The sequence below is a fragment of the Tetrao urogallus genome (genome assembly GCF_951394365.1).
Source record: "Tetrao urogallus genome assembly, chromosome: Z".
NCBI lineage: Eukaryota > Metazoa > Chordata > Aves > Galliformes > Phasianidae > Tetrao > Tetrao urogallus.
The window spans coordinates 61,447,308-61,466,045 of NC_136816.1; the positions used below are offsets into that span (position 1 = coordinate 61,447,308).

Here is an 18,738-nt window from a genome sequence, read left to right on the forward strand (position 1 = left end):
GCCCCACAGGCATCACACGGAGCAAATCTCCAACTGCAGCCACAGTGCAGCAGCAGATGTAGCCTGAAGGAGACCACAGCCCGTGAAGAGCCCACAAAGGAGTAGCCCCAGGCCAGAGCTGCAGCTTGCAGCAGAGCAGGTGGGCTGGGGGAGCTGCCACTGTGCATTGCCATGCTGGAGCAGGGCCTAATGGATAGGCCCTAAGATATGGAGCCAAAGTGGGGCAGTGCTTGGAGAGCTGCAGTTTGTGGGAAGCCCATGAGGTTCTGTTCCGGATGGGTGACATCCAGTGGGAGGGAGACTGCTTGCAGCAGGAACAAAGAGTGACCATGGGGGAATAGCAGAAATGAAGTGTTATGGGCTGATTGCAGCCCCCATTCCCTGTAGCACTCAGGAGGAGAAGTGGAGTGTTTTAGTTTTAGTTCTCACTGGTCTGCTAGCAATAGGCAATAAATTACATTAATATCTCTGTGCTGCATCTGTTTTGCCTGTGACAATAACGGGTGAGTGATCTCTGTCCTTATCTCAGTGCTTGAGTCCTCCAGTGTATTTCCTTCTCCTGTTCTTTTGAGGAGGCGTAAGAGAGCCCTGTGGTGGAGCTCAGCTATCCATGAAAGTGAAACAACCACAATCAATCAATTCACCTGACCTACACAAAGTACGTTATATATGGAGCTCATGTGAATGGCAAGTACTGTACATATATTCATTAGAATAACATACGTACCTATGGTGCCACCAAGTGCCATTGCACCTGACATCTGAGCCAACAATTCAGGTGAGGGTTTAAGGCCTCCTAGAGTTGCTGCTAAACCTCCTGCAACACCAATCATTCCCAAAGCATTTCCAAGACGAGCTGTTCCTTGGGTGGACAGACCAGCCAGAGCACCAACACAGCATAAGCCTGAGCCCAGATACATCATCTTTAAAATAAGAACATTGATATGCATGCATCAAGTAGAGGCACAAAGTGTATAACATTATCAGGAACTTTCTTATTACTATAAGGCATGGCAGTTTTCTATAGAACATCAGATGGCTTGTGCCTAACTGAAAGTCTTGACTGAAAATGTGTTGAAGAGATGTGATTTTGACCAATTAAAATGTGTTATTTATTAAAATTTTCTCTGAGTCTTACAAGTTTATGTGCCCCTCTGCTTCCCTCATGAGGAAGCTGGAGGCCACCATGAGATCTCCACTCATTTTGCTCTTCTCTGGGCTGAACAAAGCAAGAGACCTCAGCCCCTCCTCTCACACCTTGCCCTCCAGACTCCTCACCATCTTCATATTCCTCCATTGGATGCTCTTTAATAGTTTTACGTCCTTGCAGTATAGTGCTCAGAACTGTACTCAATGCTAGAGCACAGAGTAGATTTCTGTAGTCACCCAATGAATAAAAAGTTACTTGCAGCTCCTGAGAAAATAATAAGCCTTTAAAATCAGTAGAATCAATAATTAAAAGTTAATCAACTTCAGATGGGCCTTCTGAAAATATGGAACTGGTAAAAATCTGATAACTAATTTCCAATTTATATCTCTACAGAGTAAGTACTAAAGAAGATATCACACTGGGAACAGCGAGCTGAGCCTCAGGTAATCTTCTTACCTGTTCAATGCTATAGCCACCACTGAGAGCAGCTGCATAGCCTCCTACAAATACACCACCAGGAAGTAGGTACAAGTAATTGTACTCAGGAGGATCTGTGGGACGTTTGAACATATCCAGCATTCTCTGTGTAACTAGAAACCCACCTAGCCAAAAAAGAAATCAACAATTTAAAAAAAAAAAAAAAAAAAAAAATTGAATCTGACTCTCAGTATGTGCCAAGCTACAAGAGAAGTACTTGGTTAAATCATATTACCACACAAAGCTATTGATTTCCGAAAGTAAGTAAACTGGAAATAAAGGTGCAATGAGGGTTAGATGCTGTCGTCTTTTTTAATGTTTGGAGGGAATTCATAAAAAAAGAAGTCTGAAAGCTTGGAGGACTTGCTCTGTCTTCATACTCCATGCTGACGATAGCATACAGTCTAGCTTACATTTCCATCCCAAGGTTACCCACTTAAAGGTAAAAAGAAACAGAAGAATTACAGGAGTGCTGCAAGTTATCCTTAAAAAAAAAAAGGCTATAACTCATACCTGCAATATTGACTGAAGAGATAAAGGCTGAAAGAACTGCTAGACTTTGTGGAGCATTTTCAGGGAGATAGGTTCCTCCCATCAATACCAGCCCACCAACTGCAGTTAGTCCTGTTCAAAAGAGGAAAAAAAAAACTTTACTGAAATTTATAAGATTCTATATCTATAGAAAGCTTCCCTTCGGCTGTCATATGCCAATGAACTGAAATTCTAACCCTTATTCTACATATTAGCATTTAAATCTTTAAATTAAACAATGATCTTAAATTCACAATGATCTTCTATTAACAAATACAAACATATTTCTAAAAAAAATATTTAGCATGTGAACGTAGTTTTGAGGTACAGTGAGACAAGTGTACAGTCAGCTTCTGAGTATGGGTTCAATAAAGAAACTGCTTTCAAAGGTCGAAGTAGATCAGATTTGGGGTCTGTCACGAAGACACAGACAGCTTCTCTCCCTCTCCTTATCTGAAATATTTATAACGTCACCAATCCTACAGATCCCCATTAGAAATTTTCATTCAGATCTAAAGTACATATTTTGAGAAGAGGAAATGAAGAAAAGCAGAAAATAAGAAAGATAAGTTATTTTCAGGGCAACACTATGGAGATAAAGAAGGAAAAGAAATGTTACATGGAAGGGGAGATTGCAGCACCCCAAGATGGCTTAAGAATTAAAAGTTTGTTACAACAACAACAACAACAAAAAAAAAAAAAAAGCACTAGAACATGACATTTGTTTTTCTTTTGAGAAAGAAAAAAAATAAGTATTTTTGGGAATTGTATATTTCAGTCATCCTTGCAATTCATATAAGTAAAGAGATGCAAAGCAGTACTATACTCTTTGGCATTTCAAAAGGCAAATCAACACACTTCTGTCTGAAGTTTACAAAGGAGTTGTTCCTATTTCAAATAGAGAACGAGTAGCTGTATGACTGCTACTTACCTGAGATGGCATTAGTCACTGACATGAGTGGAGAGTGAAGAGCAGGAGTCACACCCCATACTGTATGGTATCCCACTATTCCAGCTAGGCCAAATGTTGTCACCATTTGAGTGAAAGCATTATTAGGAGAAACAATACCAAGTCCTAACATGCTAGCCAGACCTAGAAGAGAAGCACAGTAAAACTTTTCAATAACTTTCAAATGGTTTCCTACGCGTAAACGCTGCACAACAGGAGTCCAGTCTTTAGCTAAAAGCAAAATGAAGTTCTGTGCACAGACTTCATTCAGTATATGCTGGATTATCTTCGACAAGACTCTTCAGCTTTCTTCTGAAAGAGAAAATAACAAACATAACATGGATGTTTGTGTTATGAATGCAGATGAGGATGCTGGGATAAGGTTCTACCTTAACACTCTTGTTTATCCACTGTTTCACACAAAAATAGTAATAATCATGCTGAGAGCATTACTACTCATTAGGCACAAAACATGAAGAACAGAGGTAAAATTTAAGAATAATCAATTCATTAATTACCTTACATAGAAATTCCGATGAGCACAAGATAAAGATACTTAATGACAGGAACAGCTAATATTTGCCTGTCAAGACAGTGTCCTATGCCCAATATTTAATGGAAGACTGTTGATATTGAAGATTTACACAATACATTATAGACTAAAGAAAATAATGACACTAAAGTTTATTCTGCTGAAAAAAAAATATATATATATATAACCCCAAGCAAGAGACCTTCAGAAATTTAACTGCTTCACTGATATTTAAATAAGAAAGCAACACACACGCACACAGCATGAAGTCAGTGTTGTTTGAAGTGTTAATACTTCTGGTTAAGTTTCTAGAATGTTATTCTCCTCTCAAAAAAGATAATCACACATTACTAACTTTCCACTAGATACACCAGCCAACCAAAATGCTCTCTGAGTCAATTATTAAATTCAATGAGTAAGGTCATGAGCCACTTAAAAATATTAGCCAAATCTACTCTACAATGTACTCTACAGTGATTCTCCAACTCCAGAAATTGCCTACCTGTTGTGTATACAGACGCACTAGTCATAGTTTTTCTGAAAGGTGTAATAGTAGCTGCTTTTTCTGCTTCCAGCTCCGCTACAGTCTTCGGCTTCACAGGGGCTCCTTGGGGAATGTTATTTGGTGGAGGTGCTGGAAAAATCACCTTGCCATCCTGGTAACAGATATTTACATTTAACTCTAACATACTAGATGCTCTATAGATAGAAGAGTCTACTGCTCTTAATTCTGTAACTCTGTGAAGGCTTAACGACTCAGAGCCATGACACGGAAATATTTTCCATTTTCCACATTAGAAGTTTACAAAGCTGAAGGAATAGCACATCCTGACTAAATTAACCACGCTGGTTCAAATATTTTTCAACATGCTTTAGTAATGGCGTCCATGGATGCCAGATGGACACAAAGCTTATGTCTTGAAAGCAGTAACCAAAATAAAGAGGGAAAGCTCCTTAAATGGAAGACTCTTAACCAAAATAAAATGGAGTCTAGCAAATTCTGCTACAGATCAGGACTGTAATCACAATCTGCCTAGAGCTCAGGAAGGTCACATACATATGTCTTACATTTCTTCCTGTTCTCAGGTCCTTGGAAGAGCAATTATTGAAGCTGTCAGATCTAAAAGTTCTACACATCCCCTCAATGGTCTGAGAGTTGACAGCAACATAAGCTTCTTCTAAAGCAGATATTTATATGCAAGGCAAAATCTTGGTAATCTTATATAGAAAAGCTCAACAGAAATGGATACCTCTTACCCACCTAACAGAGCTTAATGTGCTCTGCATACCATAAGGAGAGCCCGTACTAGCCCATGTGCAGTTTTTATTATTTCCTAATTGACCTGAAAGTATTCTGAATATTCTAGTTCCTCCCCTAGTTCAACCTCTACTGAGGTTCTCCTGATGTGTTTTTGTTCTTTTAATTCTGAAGTTATATGAAGAAAATACACGTATTTAAGAAAAAAAAAAGTCTTCTGGTTATGTAGTAATATTACAAAAAATGTTTTAAATAATTTTTTTTTTGTTGTTTTTTTTTTAACCACATGAAAACAAATGTAACAGTTTTCCTATTTTCCAACAGTAGATTAGTTAGGTATCTGCTTTAACAAGAAAAGAAGCAAAGAGGTTTCCGTTCACAAAAAAATACAAGAGGAATATTCAACTGAATACAAACATGCTACCTATGCTGTCCAGCAAACCACCTCTGAAGGCTATCGGTATGCATTATCTCTGAATGCATTCTAAGGAAACAGGACACATAAACAAAAATACATATTCACAAGCTAAAATGGGAACGTTTACTGACTTACCTTCATTACTACAGTGCCTCTAATTACATGATCCAGAGTACCATAATCAAACTGATCTTTTGGATCAAAGTAGAAGTTCTCTTTGTCAGGACTAATAGCCTTTAGAAGTTTGATAATATTATTGGAATACAGAGTACTGGCCTGAGTAGCCATTCTGCTCGGTAAGTCTGTGTAGCCAATGTGTGTAACACCCTGAAAGAGATTCAAGTAAAATACTAAGCACTAGTTCAGTCTCTAAAGCAGCAGTATCTCTTCCAACACAGCCTTCTGGAAATATCCATATTTTCACTTCCATATCCATAGTTCATTAGTTCATAGTTCATTTCACATACCCATAGTTCCATTTCTTCTGTATTATTTGCAAATCTAACATAATTAGTTTAACGAAAGTTACTTAGGCAATTCAATGAGATTAAATCCAACACATTAAATGCTATTAGCAACAAGCCTTCAAAGAGAGGAGGACATACTGGTAAAAGAGTTTATCTTCTCCTACTCCTACCACTCTTTGCCTCTTAGATCAACCTGATAACAGATTAATCCTACCCAACGTTTGGCATTATCTCAGTCCTTCTTGAAGGATACTGGAGGCATGTTTATAGCTAACAAAGAAGCAAAAGGAGCTTTCTAAGAGCTACTAAACTGCACAGGAAATATGCTTAAGTTTGCATTTATGTAATTGTGCAGTGTATCCACAACCATTCAAGAGCAAACTTGAGTATATTTGGCTGTCAGGCTCTTGAGCTTTTGGAAGACATGGAGAATGGAAGCTAGCATAAATCCCTCGTGCTTAAAATACTACTTGTGCAAGCTACAGCTAAGATCCATACTTCCAAGAACTCTAGCCCTTGATGCAATGCTCTGCACATTGCTTGTAGTTCTGCACTGCTGCTCTTTTCCACAGCTCAGTGCTAGCGTACTGTACTTCTGATTAAAAGTGCCCCATATAAATTCTTCATGCAAGTATCTTTTTATTTCTATCCTACACACTATAAGTTCACTTCTTAAGCAACAACTTCAAAAGTCATAGAAAAATCAAAAGCCAAATACAATGTATTATTCATGTTATACCCATACAGGCCTGTACAGATACAGCACAACAGTATTATGCCTTTATATTAACAAATAACAAACTTGGAAGCGTGCTACTTTAAGCTTTAACACACGTATCTGTAAGTAGATTTCTCGCATGTACTAAACAACAAAACGGAAAAAAACATATGAATAGAAAACATGCACTCAGAGGCAAAGAACATTGGAGCTAAACCAAAAAAAAAGTAGTTAATTCAGTTTAGGTCAAAATTAATTAATTTAATGCTACTTTTGTTTGGGTAGCAAGTCGTTCGGATACTCTAAGAGAGATACATTCATGCTAGTAAGACTTCCTGAAGTTTAAATTATGTTAAGCTAAGCCAGAGACTGCATTGATATAAACACTGACAAAGTCCAAATCTGTTTAGCTGTACCAGTTACAACCTCTAGTTATAGAAAGTAATGAACAAGTGAAAAAAGCTATTGCTACTGCTGTCTCTAGGTAGATGAAGACAAAGATAATTGACCACACTCTCAGATAAGCAGAGACAAACCATTGGTCTTGGAAAACTAACTCCTCTTTACTTACCAGCCTAATTACTACTACGCAACTGCATTTGTTTCTTTAAAAATCTTCAAGTTATTAAAGAAATAGATGACTCACTATCAAATGCAAGCATAAAGGACTACTTAAGTCTAGACAGCAGCTACTCATTTTCAGCATACACTTCATCAAATAGGACAAATGTGAATTCACACAACAGAGAATGATGCACACATGATGCTCACCTTATGAACATACAGTTCTCCAGGCTTTGTTGTCTCAATGTTTCCCCCAGCTTCTGCAGCTAAATCCACAACAACTGAACCTTCTTTCATAGATTCAATCATATCTTTCTTAAACAAGACAGGAGCTTTTTTACCTGATGAGACAGGATGACAATAAAAAAAATACAGCTTTTATTTGTAAAGCTCAGGAGCAGGTTCTCCTGTGCTATCTCTATAAACTTGAAACAACATTTTTAATTAATACCTACGATGAAATGTCAGAAGATTTGTTTATATAAATATCTTGCTCCCCAGCATATAAATAAAGTAAGTTCTCAGTAAACAGACAACATTTAATCCTACAATTCAAGTCAGAGGGTGGAGAGGGAGGGGAGGAAATAACACATCATAAGCTATTAAAAGACTGACATTACATAAAGTAGAGCATTGAAACCTAAGCACTGTCTCACCGCATTTTAATCATAAAAGACACTGCTGCTTCAACTGGACTTGTTTCAGTGCACAGAAGCAGGTGAGATGTAGTAAACAAGAGAGTTTTATCTATTTACATTATTACTATCTACTCCCTACAAATAAGAAAACATGATGTTGTTGAGCCAAAGACTGACAGTTTGTGAGAAAAAGATAGTTTCTTTAAACACAGGTATTCATCAGAGAAAAGGTACGTTCACATAGAGAATATGTAAGTCTTCCATACCTGGAATAAGTGCTGTAGTGATGATAATATCAACATCTTGGCACTGTTTGGCAAAGAGTTTCATTTCAGCTTCAATAAACTCCTTAGACATTTCTTTTGCATAACCACCCTGACCCTCTCCAGATTCCTTTATGTCTACTTCCAAGGGCTCAGCACCAAGAGACTTAAACTGTTCCAGAGCTGCAGCCCTAAGAAGAAAAAATTGAGAGGGGAAAAAAAAAAATGCATATATATAAAACACAAAAATGGAAATCCATTTTTAGAAGTAGCTCAATCCACCACGACATTTCTGATCTGTTTCAGTGCACAGAAGCAGTAGTACAGTTCAGACAAGAAATCTAAAGCTTATTCCAGGTAATTTGCATCAGTAAATTTAGATTCCCTAATGACGACTCTTGGTTGAGGAATGAAGGCAGTCAAACAGGCAGGCTTTCTGTACTACCAGCAGAGTTCTCCAAAAATAGAATCAGAGCTGGGAACTTAACTGTTGACTGCATCTGTTCACTCATTTCTCTTGCCTCAATTGTACTAGCTTATAGCCCAAAGTTAGGTGTGTAAGATAGAATCATAGAATCACAAGGTTGGAAATGACCAATAAGATCATCCAGTCCAACCGTCTCCTCATCACCATTGCCACCACAAGCACTCAACCATGTCATGCAGCACGTCATCCAGACGCCTCTTGAACACAGGGAGACAGCGACTCCACCACCTCCCCGGGCAGCCATTCCAGTGCCTGACCACTCTCTGAGAGAAAAAGTTCTTCTTTATGTCTAACCTAAACCTCCTCTGATACAACTTGTGGCCCTTTCCTCGGATCCTGTTTGTTGCCTGGTAGAAGAGGCCAAACCCCTCCTCATCACAGCCTCCCTTCAGGAAGTTGCAGAGTGCAATGAGGTCTCCCCTGAGCCTCCTCCAGACTGAACAATCCCAGCTCCCTCAGCCGCTCCTTATAAGATTTGTGCTCCAGTTCCCTCACCACTTTTGTTGCCCTTCTCTGGAAACGCTCCAGGGCCTCAATGTCTTTTTCGTAGTGAGGTGCTCAAAACTGAACACAATACTTGAGGTGCGGCCTCACCAGTGCTGAGTACAGGGGGATGATCACCTCCCTGCTCCTGCTGGCCACACTATTTATAATGCAGGCCAGGATGACATTGGCCCTCTTAGCCACCTGGGCACATTGTCAGCTTATGTTCAGCTGAGCATCCACCAACACCTCAGGTCCCTTTCCTCTTCACACTCATCCAGCCACTTGTCCCCAAGCCTACAATGCTGCAGGGGGTTGTTGTGCCCAAAGTGCAGGACCCAGCACTTGGCCTTGTTGAACCTCATCCCATTCACCTCAGCCCAGCAATCTAGCTTGTCTAAATCCCTCTGAAGGGCTTCCCTACCCTCAGGCAGATCAACACCACCTCCCAGCTTGGTGTCATCTGCAAACTTGCTGAGGGTGCACTCAATCCCTCATCTAGGTCATCAATAAAGATATTAAACAAGATGGACCCCAGTACCGACCCCTGGGGGACACTACTTGAAACGGGTTGCCAGCTGGACTTAACTCCATTCACCACGACCCGTTGGGCACAGCCTTCTAGCCAGTTCCTTACCCAAAGGAATGTATACCTGTTCAGACCACGGGCAGACAGTTTCCCCAGAAGAAGCCTGTGAGAGACCGTGTCAAAGGTTTTGATGAAGTCTAGGTGGACCACATCAACAGCCCTTCCCTCATCTACCAGACTGGTCACCCAGTCATAGAAGGAGACAAGGTTGGTCAAGCACGACCTGCCTTTCACGAACCCGTGCTGGCTGGGTCTGATCCCCTGGACACCATGCACATGATGTGCAATCTCATCCAAGATGATTTGCTCCATAACTTCTCCTGGTACTGTGGTCAGGCTAACAGGCCTATAGTTCCCTGGATCCTTCTTACAGCCCTTCTTGAAGATGGGAGTCGCATCAGCGAGCCTCCAATGCTCTGGGACCTCACCAGTTAACCAGGAGCGCTGATAGATGGCCGAGAGCGGCTCGGCAATCACCCCCGCCAGCTCCCTCAGCACACCAGGGTGCAGCCCATCCGGTCCCATGGACTTTTGACAGTCCAGATGGAGGAGGAGCTCTCTGACTGTCTCCACCTCAATTGCTGGGGGCATATTCTGAGCAGCATCCCAGACTTCCAGATTGGGGCATAAAAAGCCCAGAGGATAACTGATCTGGCTATTAAAGGCAGACATGAAGAAGGCATTGAGGACCTCAGCCCTCTCCTTGTCCTCAGTGGCCACATTCCTTGCTGCATCAAGTATAGGATGAGAATTATCTTTGGTTCTTCTTTTGCCATTGATATATTTATAAAAGGATTTTTTATGTCTTTTACTGCAGTGGCCAACCTGAGTTCAAGTTGGGCTTTCGCCTTCCTAACTTCCTCCCTGCATACCTTAGCTACTTCTTTGTAATCTCCCCAAGTAGCCTGTCCCTTCTTCCAGAAGACATAGACCCTTTTTCTCCCTGAGTCTCAACAGTAATTCCCGGCTCATCCACACCAGTCATCTTCCCCTATGGCTCGCCTTAGGGCACTCAGGGGCAGTTTGTTCTTGTGCCTTTAAGATTTCCATCTTGAGGAGCGTCCAGGCTTCCTGGGCCCCTTTACCCTTGAGAAGCGACTCCCAAGGGACCTGTGCTACAAGTGCCCTGAAGAGATCAAAGTCCGCCTTCTGAAAGTTCAAGAAGGTAGGTTTGCTGGTCACTCTTTTGACCACTCTTTCTTCCCAAGAATGGAGAATTCTACAATTCTGTGGTCACTCTGCCCAAGATGGTCCCCAACTTTCACTTCTCCCACCAGTCATTCCCTGTTAGCAAAGACCAGGTCCAGCAGGGCACCGCCCCGATAGGTTCTCCTACCAGTTATGTAAGGAAGCAATCTTCCATGCAGTCTAGAAACCTCCTGGACTGCTTCCTCTGAGCTATATTATATTTCCAACATGTATCAGGGAAGTTGAAGTCTCCCATGAGAACAAGTGCTGGCGATTGCATGACTTCTGCGAGCTGCTCATAGAATGCCTCATCCAACTCTTCGTCCTGATTAGGCAGTCTATAACAGACCCCCAAGATGCCGCCCCTACAGGCCTTCCCCCTGATCTTTACCCATAGACACTCCACTCTATCATTCCCAACCCCAACCTCTTCAACCTCGAAACAGTCTTTAATATAAAGGGCCACACCACCACCCTCCTTTCTTCCTCTATCCCTTCTGAAGAGCTTGTAGCCATCTATCACAGCACTCCAGTCATGGCAGTGGTCCCACCATGTTTCAGAAATAACAACAAGGTCACAATTAGCCTGACTTGCAATCGCTTCCAACTCTTACTGCTTGTTGCTCATGTTGCGTGTACTGGTATAAACATTTCAGACGAGTCATCTGCTTCAGCCCAGCTCAAGTATCGTTCCCCTAGAATGCTCATTCCCCTAGAGAGGCTCATCTCTTGAGAGGCCTGTTTTGAGGGCCCTTCCCCCTTCATAGCTAGTTTAAAGCTCTTTCAATACGCCCCGCTAGTTCCTGTGCTAGTATTCGTTGCCCCCTTTGAGATAGGTGGGTTCCATAGACAGACAACAGGCCAGGGGCCAAGTAAACTGCCCCATGATCAAAGAAACCAAACTCTCTGGCTCGACACCAGCCTCCGAGCCAATTATTCATCGCTTGTGCTTTCTGAAAGATAGGTATGCACATTCCATAGCTCATGACTCTGTATTTAATCTGTGAAGGGGAAAATACCAAAAAGTCTGTTTTTCATAGGGAAAATTGTTTTTAAGAGTTATCCTGTACAACTGTAATTTATGTTACATTACATGATAGCCTTATCGTTTCCATAAAGCAACAACTTTTGATTCATAAAGCACTGAATGATTTAATGAGATCTTTGAAAGTTTTGCTCTTTGGAGGAATAAAAAGATTAATAAACAATGTAGGAATAAAAAATGTTAGGAGAAGAATTGTCATTCAATGCAGAACAACTGCTTCCACTTAATACTGCTTCAAAATGCTTTAACTTAGAATAATTTTAGATTACTGTTACTTTTCTCACAAACCCACCTGGTATCAAAACCACGAACCACTGCACCCATTGATTTAGCTGCTCCTGCAGAAGCCAAGCCAGCAACTCCTCCTCCAATGATCAAGACCTAAAATGACAACATTATCCAGATTAAAGCAAAAGCTAGAAGTAGGACTGGTTAGAAAAGAAGCAACAATGTGCCACTTTCATAACAGCAGATAAACTCCATTATACGCAGTCATTTCAAGGATTTACCTTAAGACATAGAACCAAGAATTGCTTCAGTAAAGTTGCCCTGTAAATGTTAAGTTTAAAAGATTTAACTCCTAGCTTCACCTATCTGGGAGTCAACTCATTTGTGGCTAATAATTCATGTAACTAGATACAGGTTTCCCCCATTCCTCCTCTTTAAGTTTTTTAATTTAATGTATCTTCATCCCACAGACTACCTACAATTCCAATGAAACTGGAATTTGAGCAAAGACTTCAGCACACCAAATATCTCAGCATCTCTGATTACTCCTACCTGCATACTTGCCTTTTCCAATCTGTCAAAAAAAAAAAAAAAAAAAGTATATCTAGTCTGAAGTTCAAAACTAAGCAAACATGAATAAAATTTGAATTATTCTATTCTTTCCCCACAAAAAACGCACTATAATCAATCAGCAAAAACCTACATGGAAATAGTAACACAGGTTTTCTGAAATTTCTACAGTTATTCTCAACGAAAGAAAAAAGACTCTCACATTTTTCAGCAGTGGTTAACTGTGTTCACAAACATACTTATCATACTGGTACAGCATCTGCACATACCTTGGCTGGAGGAACTTTACCAGCAGCTGTGATCTGACCCGTAAAAAACCGACCAAAGTGATTTGCTGCCAATACAACAGCTTTGTAACTGTTGAATAAGGAAGAACACATTTCAGTATTTTCTCAGGCTAACTACAGTTCCATTCACAACAGCCATCAAAAGGACACACATGTGCCTACAGCATGCACAGAATGAAGAAAATTTACTACTTTGCAGAAAGCTCACTTAAGCAAGCAAGCACACATTCAGAAAAAAGATAATCTAACTCTTTGGATATACACAGCTCAGTGCAAAGTGCTTAACCTTGCTATTTCTTTCATCACATCTGCTTTTATATCCGTCCTGGAATGGGTGACTGGACACCAAGTTAACATCAGCAGAGTTACCTGAAAATACACATCATTCTGCAATTATGTCTTCTATTAACAACAGTAACAACAACAACAAAATAAAACGTTTCATACCCAGCAATGTTCGCCATGGAGCTAAGTGCATCATATCCCTGAGCAATGGTGACCCGTGGAACTTGATCCATAGCCAAGACAGTAGTTCTTTTTTCTGCAAGTTTTTTCAGGAGGTCTGGATTTTGTGCTGGGTAGATAAAACTAATCAGGGTAGGTGCTGTCTTAAAAAGGTCTGCCTCATGTACACCTAAGGCTGGATTATGCATAGGAGCTCTCACCTAAAAAAAAACAGAGAAGTTTCCAAACTAACCAGTGCACAATTCACTTCTTTTCTTCTAGCTTGCAGTTTGTTCATCCCTGTCCACAATGTACACAAGGAGGGAAGTATATCAAAGACTGTTCACACAACTAATCTGAGTAACTGTACTTATTAACTGCAGTACATTTAGTGGGAACATTAGAATTTAATGAGGTTTGACAAGGCAATCCCAAATATGAGTACCAACTGGGAGAACTCACTGACTACAGCACTGCAGAGAAGGACTTGCAGGTCCTAATGAACTCAAAGCTGGACATGAGCCAGCACTGTGCTCTTGTAGGCATGGATACAGTAGGCCTTCTGGGCAGAATCAAAGGAGGGATGGGCAGCAGAGACAGCTGCCCAACCCTCCTTCTGCTCTGTTCTTGTGAGGCTCCATCTGAAGTCCTGCATCCAATTCTCAGACCCACAGTATAGGAACGATGCAGAGCAGTTAGAGTGGGTCCAGAGGAGAGCCCACGAACATGATCAGAGGGCTGGAGCATCTCTCCTACAAAGACAGGTTGATGGAGTTGGGCATGTTGAGCTTAGAGAAGAGAAGGCTCCAGGGAGACCTCACTGCAACCTTACAGCACTTGAGGGGAGTTTACAAGCAGGAGCGGACTGATTTTTCCACACAGTCTGATAGTAACGAGACAATGAAAAATGGCTATAAACTAAAAGAGGAGAGACTTAGATTAGATGTTAGGAAGACATTTTTTACTCAGAGGGTGATGAGGTGCTAAACTGGTTGCCCAGAGAAGCTGTGTGTGCCCCATATGTGGAGTTCAAGGCCAGGCTGCGGCCCTGGGCAACCTGATCTGGTGAGTGGCAGCCCTGCCTGTGGCAGGGGGTTGGAACTAGATGACCTTGAAGATCCCCCCAACCTAAGCCATTCTATGACTTATTAGAATTAGCTCCAGGCAAATGGATGATAGAGCAACAATAGTCAGGACATACTTTCAAAAACCAATGCACCCATGGCTTCTAACCAGCAATTACATGCAGCTGTTATAAAAACAGCCATTTTCAAACAAAATGTCTAAATACAGGTTTTAATTAAGCTCAACCGGCTATTCTGAGCTGGTCACTAACATATCAGATACAGGAAATTTCAAGCATGAAGTCCAGCAGATAATTACCTTGATCTGTTTATATTTAATTACCACTTATGTTTAATTTACCACTTATGTTTAATTTACCACTTTTCTTATAAACAAACCTACTTAAGATAGCTGTTCACAAACTGTGAGAAACACCATATTCACTCCTGACAGTACAACTTCAAATACAACTTTAAAGGAAGCCTCAATGTGATTATGATCTATTTTTTCTCTCAGGACTCTGCAAAGCCTAGCACATCTGAAGCAACTTTACTTGTAGCAGTCCTCCTTGACACTCTAGTTAGAAATGCTTCTAAAATACACTGCTTCTGAGTGATTGTTGGACTTAGACACCCGCATCTTCAAAATTCTAAGCAACTCTCTTTGAAGACTAATTTGGAGTTATATGTTGATAATCTCAGTGCAGAAGTATTTTAGAGCACGGATATTGTCTGATTAGTATCTTGAACTAGTAAACCTTTCTCTATAAAACACAAATTCCCCAAGTTAAAACTTGGTAAGAAATTTTTCAGTGCTGCTGTTTACCAATTTTGTATCGTAACTGTACAAGCAAGATATAGAGGCAGAATTAAATTAGAATAAATAAATAAATAAAATGAAAAGACTTTGAAGGAATTTATATATTGAGCTTTCAGAAGTCCATTAGAAAGGTTTGACCTGTGAGTTTCAGAATACAAATGCAAGAAATATATAAACAAAGCACTTACTTTTACAATCACATCAGAGGCCAAGACTTCCTTGGTCCCCTGGATTTTTGCTCCAACTTCTCTGTAATGATCATCAGAAAATTTGGAGGCTTCTCCAGCACCAGACTCCACCACAACATTGAAGCCCTGCTTAATCAAGGCTTGAACTCCAGCCGGCGATAGAGCCACTCTCTTCTCATTCTCAAAAATTTCCTTGGGTACACCTACAGTCAGCTGTTTGTAAGGGATTCCTTTGAGAGTGGATAGGATAAGATAAGATAGCGTCAGCTGCACAGAAAATAACTGAATAGCTATTAATGGCATTCTTCACTATTGTACAGAGACATGCAGACACATCACATGTAGTCCATCTCCTCAGGGATGGCAAAAAAGAGTGGTGCAGTTTACATTTCCTCAAATAAGACTGACTCTCTAGACATCCTTTTTATTTCAGGCACCAGCAAGTACAATCCACCCAGTGCTAACAACAGTGGTTCAAAACCATCAGACTTCATGCAGTTCTACAGTTACAGAACATGTGGTATCCCAGTGATCATTCATTCTAACCGGGCTAAGACAATGTGACTACAGAGGGCTTTAGAGGGTTTCTAACTTCACTGTGAAGAGGTAAATAAATGAGTTAAAGCAGCTGAAATGTATTCTAATTGAACTTTTTTTAAACGTATACCAAAACCATCTTTCAGTTGTCTTCAGTCATTATTTACAAATGTGACAAACATAACACAAAAGATCATTGAAAGGCTGATGTACAACTCTAAAAGTTGCTACAGAAAATTAAAAATGTGAATTTAGCACTAGCTTAAGAACCATGGAATAACAGCCAACTGGTTTGTTCAACTGCACTTCTCTTCAATGTTATCTCCTCCTTTAATGCTCTTGCAAGTTTTACTAAATATGATCAGAAAATTGCAGAAGCTTCAATCTGTTGCTTCTAGCTTAAGGTTTCAAACTGCAAACATCTAACTTTGTTCATGAACAATCTGTACTCCCCCGCCTGACAGTTAAACTCTTCAGATTCCCATCGTGGTTTACATGGCTTATATACATTATTCATAACTACAGTCTCAGGCAGGATAATCAGATATCACACTGCCATGTTTGTGTTAGATAGTATGCACCCAGGTCCTGTTTGTAACAGCTTTCACAAATATCTCAGAGAATTTAAATCTAGATTTATATAAAACAGGCCTACAGTGAATGCGCATTAATGAAAAGTAGCTCCAGCAACCTAAGTGGGCACTCATACTAGAAGTCAAACGTGCAAGACTCAAATCACAAATACACTTTTAAATTGGCCACCAATACTCTGCATGTTATCACATCAGTTGTAAGTAACATGTTGCAAGTTTTAGTAAGGCCTGCTTTTTGCTTTTTTGTTTGAGATTGAAACAATCAAAACAAAATCAAAACCACTTCATACTATGAGAACATTGAGGAAATTAATTATTTTGATGTTTCTGATTCTAAACCCATCAGTGACATATAATTAGGACTGCAAAGGCTGAAAGTGTAATATAAAAATTTCAGTTATTAAAAATCCTCGAGATAGTACAGTTCGTAACATTTTGAAAATACTAAGTGATCTAAGCAAGAATTTTTAGCAATTATCTGTACTTCTCATCCATTAGGAAAAAGAAAGTTAACAAATCAATATAATCAATAAGACTACACCATGGAAGACAACCATACAACAACCTGCTTTACTTCCTATTTTTTTTTTTTTTTTTTTTTTAACCAATAACTGCCTCACTGGCCACTTGAAAGATACAGTAACTGTTGCTGTCATTCATACAAACTGTATGAATGACAGCAACAGCCAGCCAGCCAGCAGTGTGCCCTTGCAGCCAAAAAGGCCAATGGCTTACTGGGGTGCATTAAAAAGAGCGTGTCCAGCAGGTCGAGGGAGGTGATCCTCCCCCTCTACTCTGCCCTGGTGAGGCCTCATCTGGAGTACTGCGTCCAGTTCTGGGCTCCCCAGTACAAAAAAGACAGGGATCTCTTGGAAAGAGTCCAGCGGAGGGCCACGAAGATGGTGAAGGGCCTGGAGCATCTCTCCTATGAAGAAAGCCTGAGTGAACTGGGTCTGTTCAGCCTTGAGAAGAGAAGACTGAGAGGGGACCTGATCCAGGTCTATAAATATCTAAGGTGTGGGGGGCAGAATGGCAAGGCCAGACTGTTTTCAGTGGTGAGTGGAGACAGGACAAGGGGAAACGGCTGGAAACTGCAGCATAGGAAGTTCCGCACAAACGTGCGCAAGAACTTCTTTACAGTGAGGTGACGGAGCACTGGAACAGGCTGCCCAGGGAGGTGGTGGAGTCTCCTTCTCTGGAGATGTTCAAGACCTGCCTGGATGCCTACCTGTGCGACCTGGTGTAGGGAACCTGCTTTGGCAGGGGGGTTGGACTCGATGATCTCTGGAGGTCCCTTCCAACCCCTACAATTCTGTGATTCTGTGATTCTGTGAAATTATTCTTGCCTCTGAAGAGAGCTTTTCCCTCATCTCTTTTCCTCAGTATTCAACAATTAAAAGCCCTGCTCATGATTTTCACTAAATCATCTCAATGAAAGTAAACTCTTGTCTTTTAAAAGCAGAAGTGAAACTACTGGAATTTGCTGAAATAACAAAAAAATAATGATTTCAGAAAATAAATAGCTCCAGGACTAAAGGCAAAAAGCTTTTCATGAAGCACTGAGAATATATGAATTAAAATGCTACCTTCCTGTTCACCTGTTTTAAGTTTTGCAGTGAACAAATACACATGGAGGAAGAAATAAATAACAGCATACAGAGAACAGAAGGATGGTTATAAATTTAAAGACACACAAACATTTAGTAAAAGCTTATACACTTCTCAAAAATGTGTGTACATATTGTCTTAGCTGCTAAGACCCAAGGCTGAATGAGAAGTGATACTTACATTCTATTTTTGTTCACTTGCTTTTGTGTGGAATAGCAGAAAGCAGAAAAGCAAATGGCTCAGAAGAATGGGACACAAATACATACTATGAGACAAATGTGTTTCCTCATTTCCTTCTTTAACATTATGATGTGTTGCATCCAATAAACACAGGTAAAGATTTTTCACATTTGCACCCTCTCCATTAAGAAGAACAACCACAGACCAGCACTGAAGACTACATCCTCCTCCAGGCCTTTCAGAGACAAACATTTAATAAGTGCCATTCTTCTGTCCTATTTTCTACTCTGTCTCACTACCAAATATCTAGCAACCAGAACAATGAACCAACCAGATGTCAGTTTGCTTTATCTAGAAAAGGAATAGGATACTTTTCAAGGAGATTCCTCTGATGTACTACATCATTGAACAACAAAAAGGAGCAGTCATCTACAACTGCAAAGCAAAGATCTGTGCTAAAAC

At 40.4% G+C, this 18,738-nt stretch overlaps 1 protein-coding gene across 1 annotated transcript in view; it reads right to left on the reverse strand.

Annotated features, from left to right (window-relative positions):
- Window positions 1–18,738, reverse strand: part of NNT (nicotinamide nucleotide transhydrogenase) — a gene marked incomplete at its 3' end in the record, with an annotated part of 42,015 nt that overhangs the window by 19,522 nt on the left and 3,755 nt on the right. Inside the window, exons 2-13 of the mRNA XM_079548689.1 lie at window positions 15,359–15,588; window positions 13,290–13,507; window positions 12,825–12,912; window positions 12,050–12,138; window positions 7,969–8,156; window positions 7,272–7,405; window positions 5,451–5,642; window positions 4,142–4,295; window positions 3,090–3,251; window positions 2,141–2,251; window positions 1,607–1,752; window positions 728–923 (exon numbers count right to left, since the gene is read on the reverse strand). Of these exons, the coding sequence (XP_079404815.1) occupies window positions 728–923; window positions 1,607–1,752; window positions 2,141–2,251; window positions 3,090–3,251; window positions 4,142–4,295; window positions 5,451–5,642; window positions 7,272–7,405; window positions 7,969–8,156; window positions 12,050–12,138; window positions 12,825–12,912; window positions 13,290–13,507; window positions 15,359–15,588 (1,908 nt within the window). The remainder of the gene's footprint in view (window positions 1–727; window positions 924–1,606; window positions 1,753–2,140; window positions 2,252–3,089; window positions 3,252–4,141; window positions 4,296–5,450; window positions 5,643–7,271; window positions 7,406–7,968; window positions 8,157–12,049; window positions 12,139–12,824; window positions 12,913–13,289; window positions 13,508–15,358; window positions 15,589–18,738) is intronic.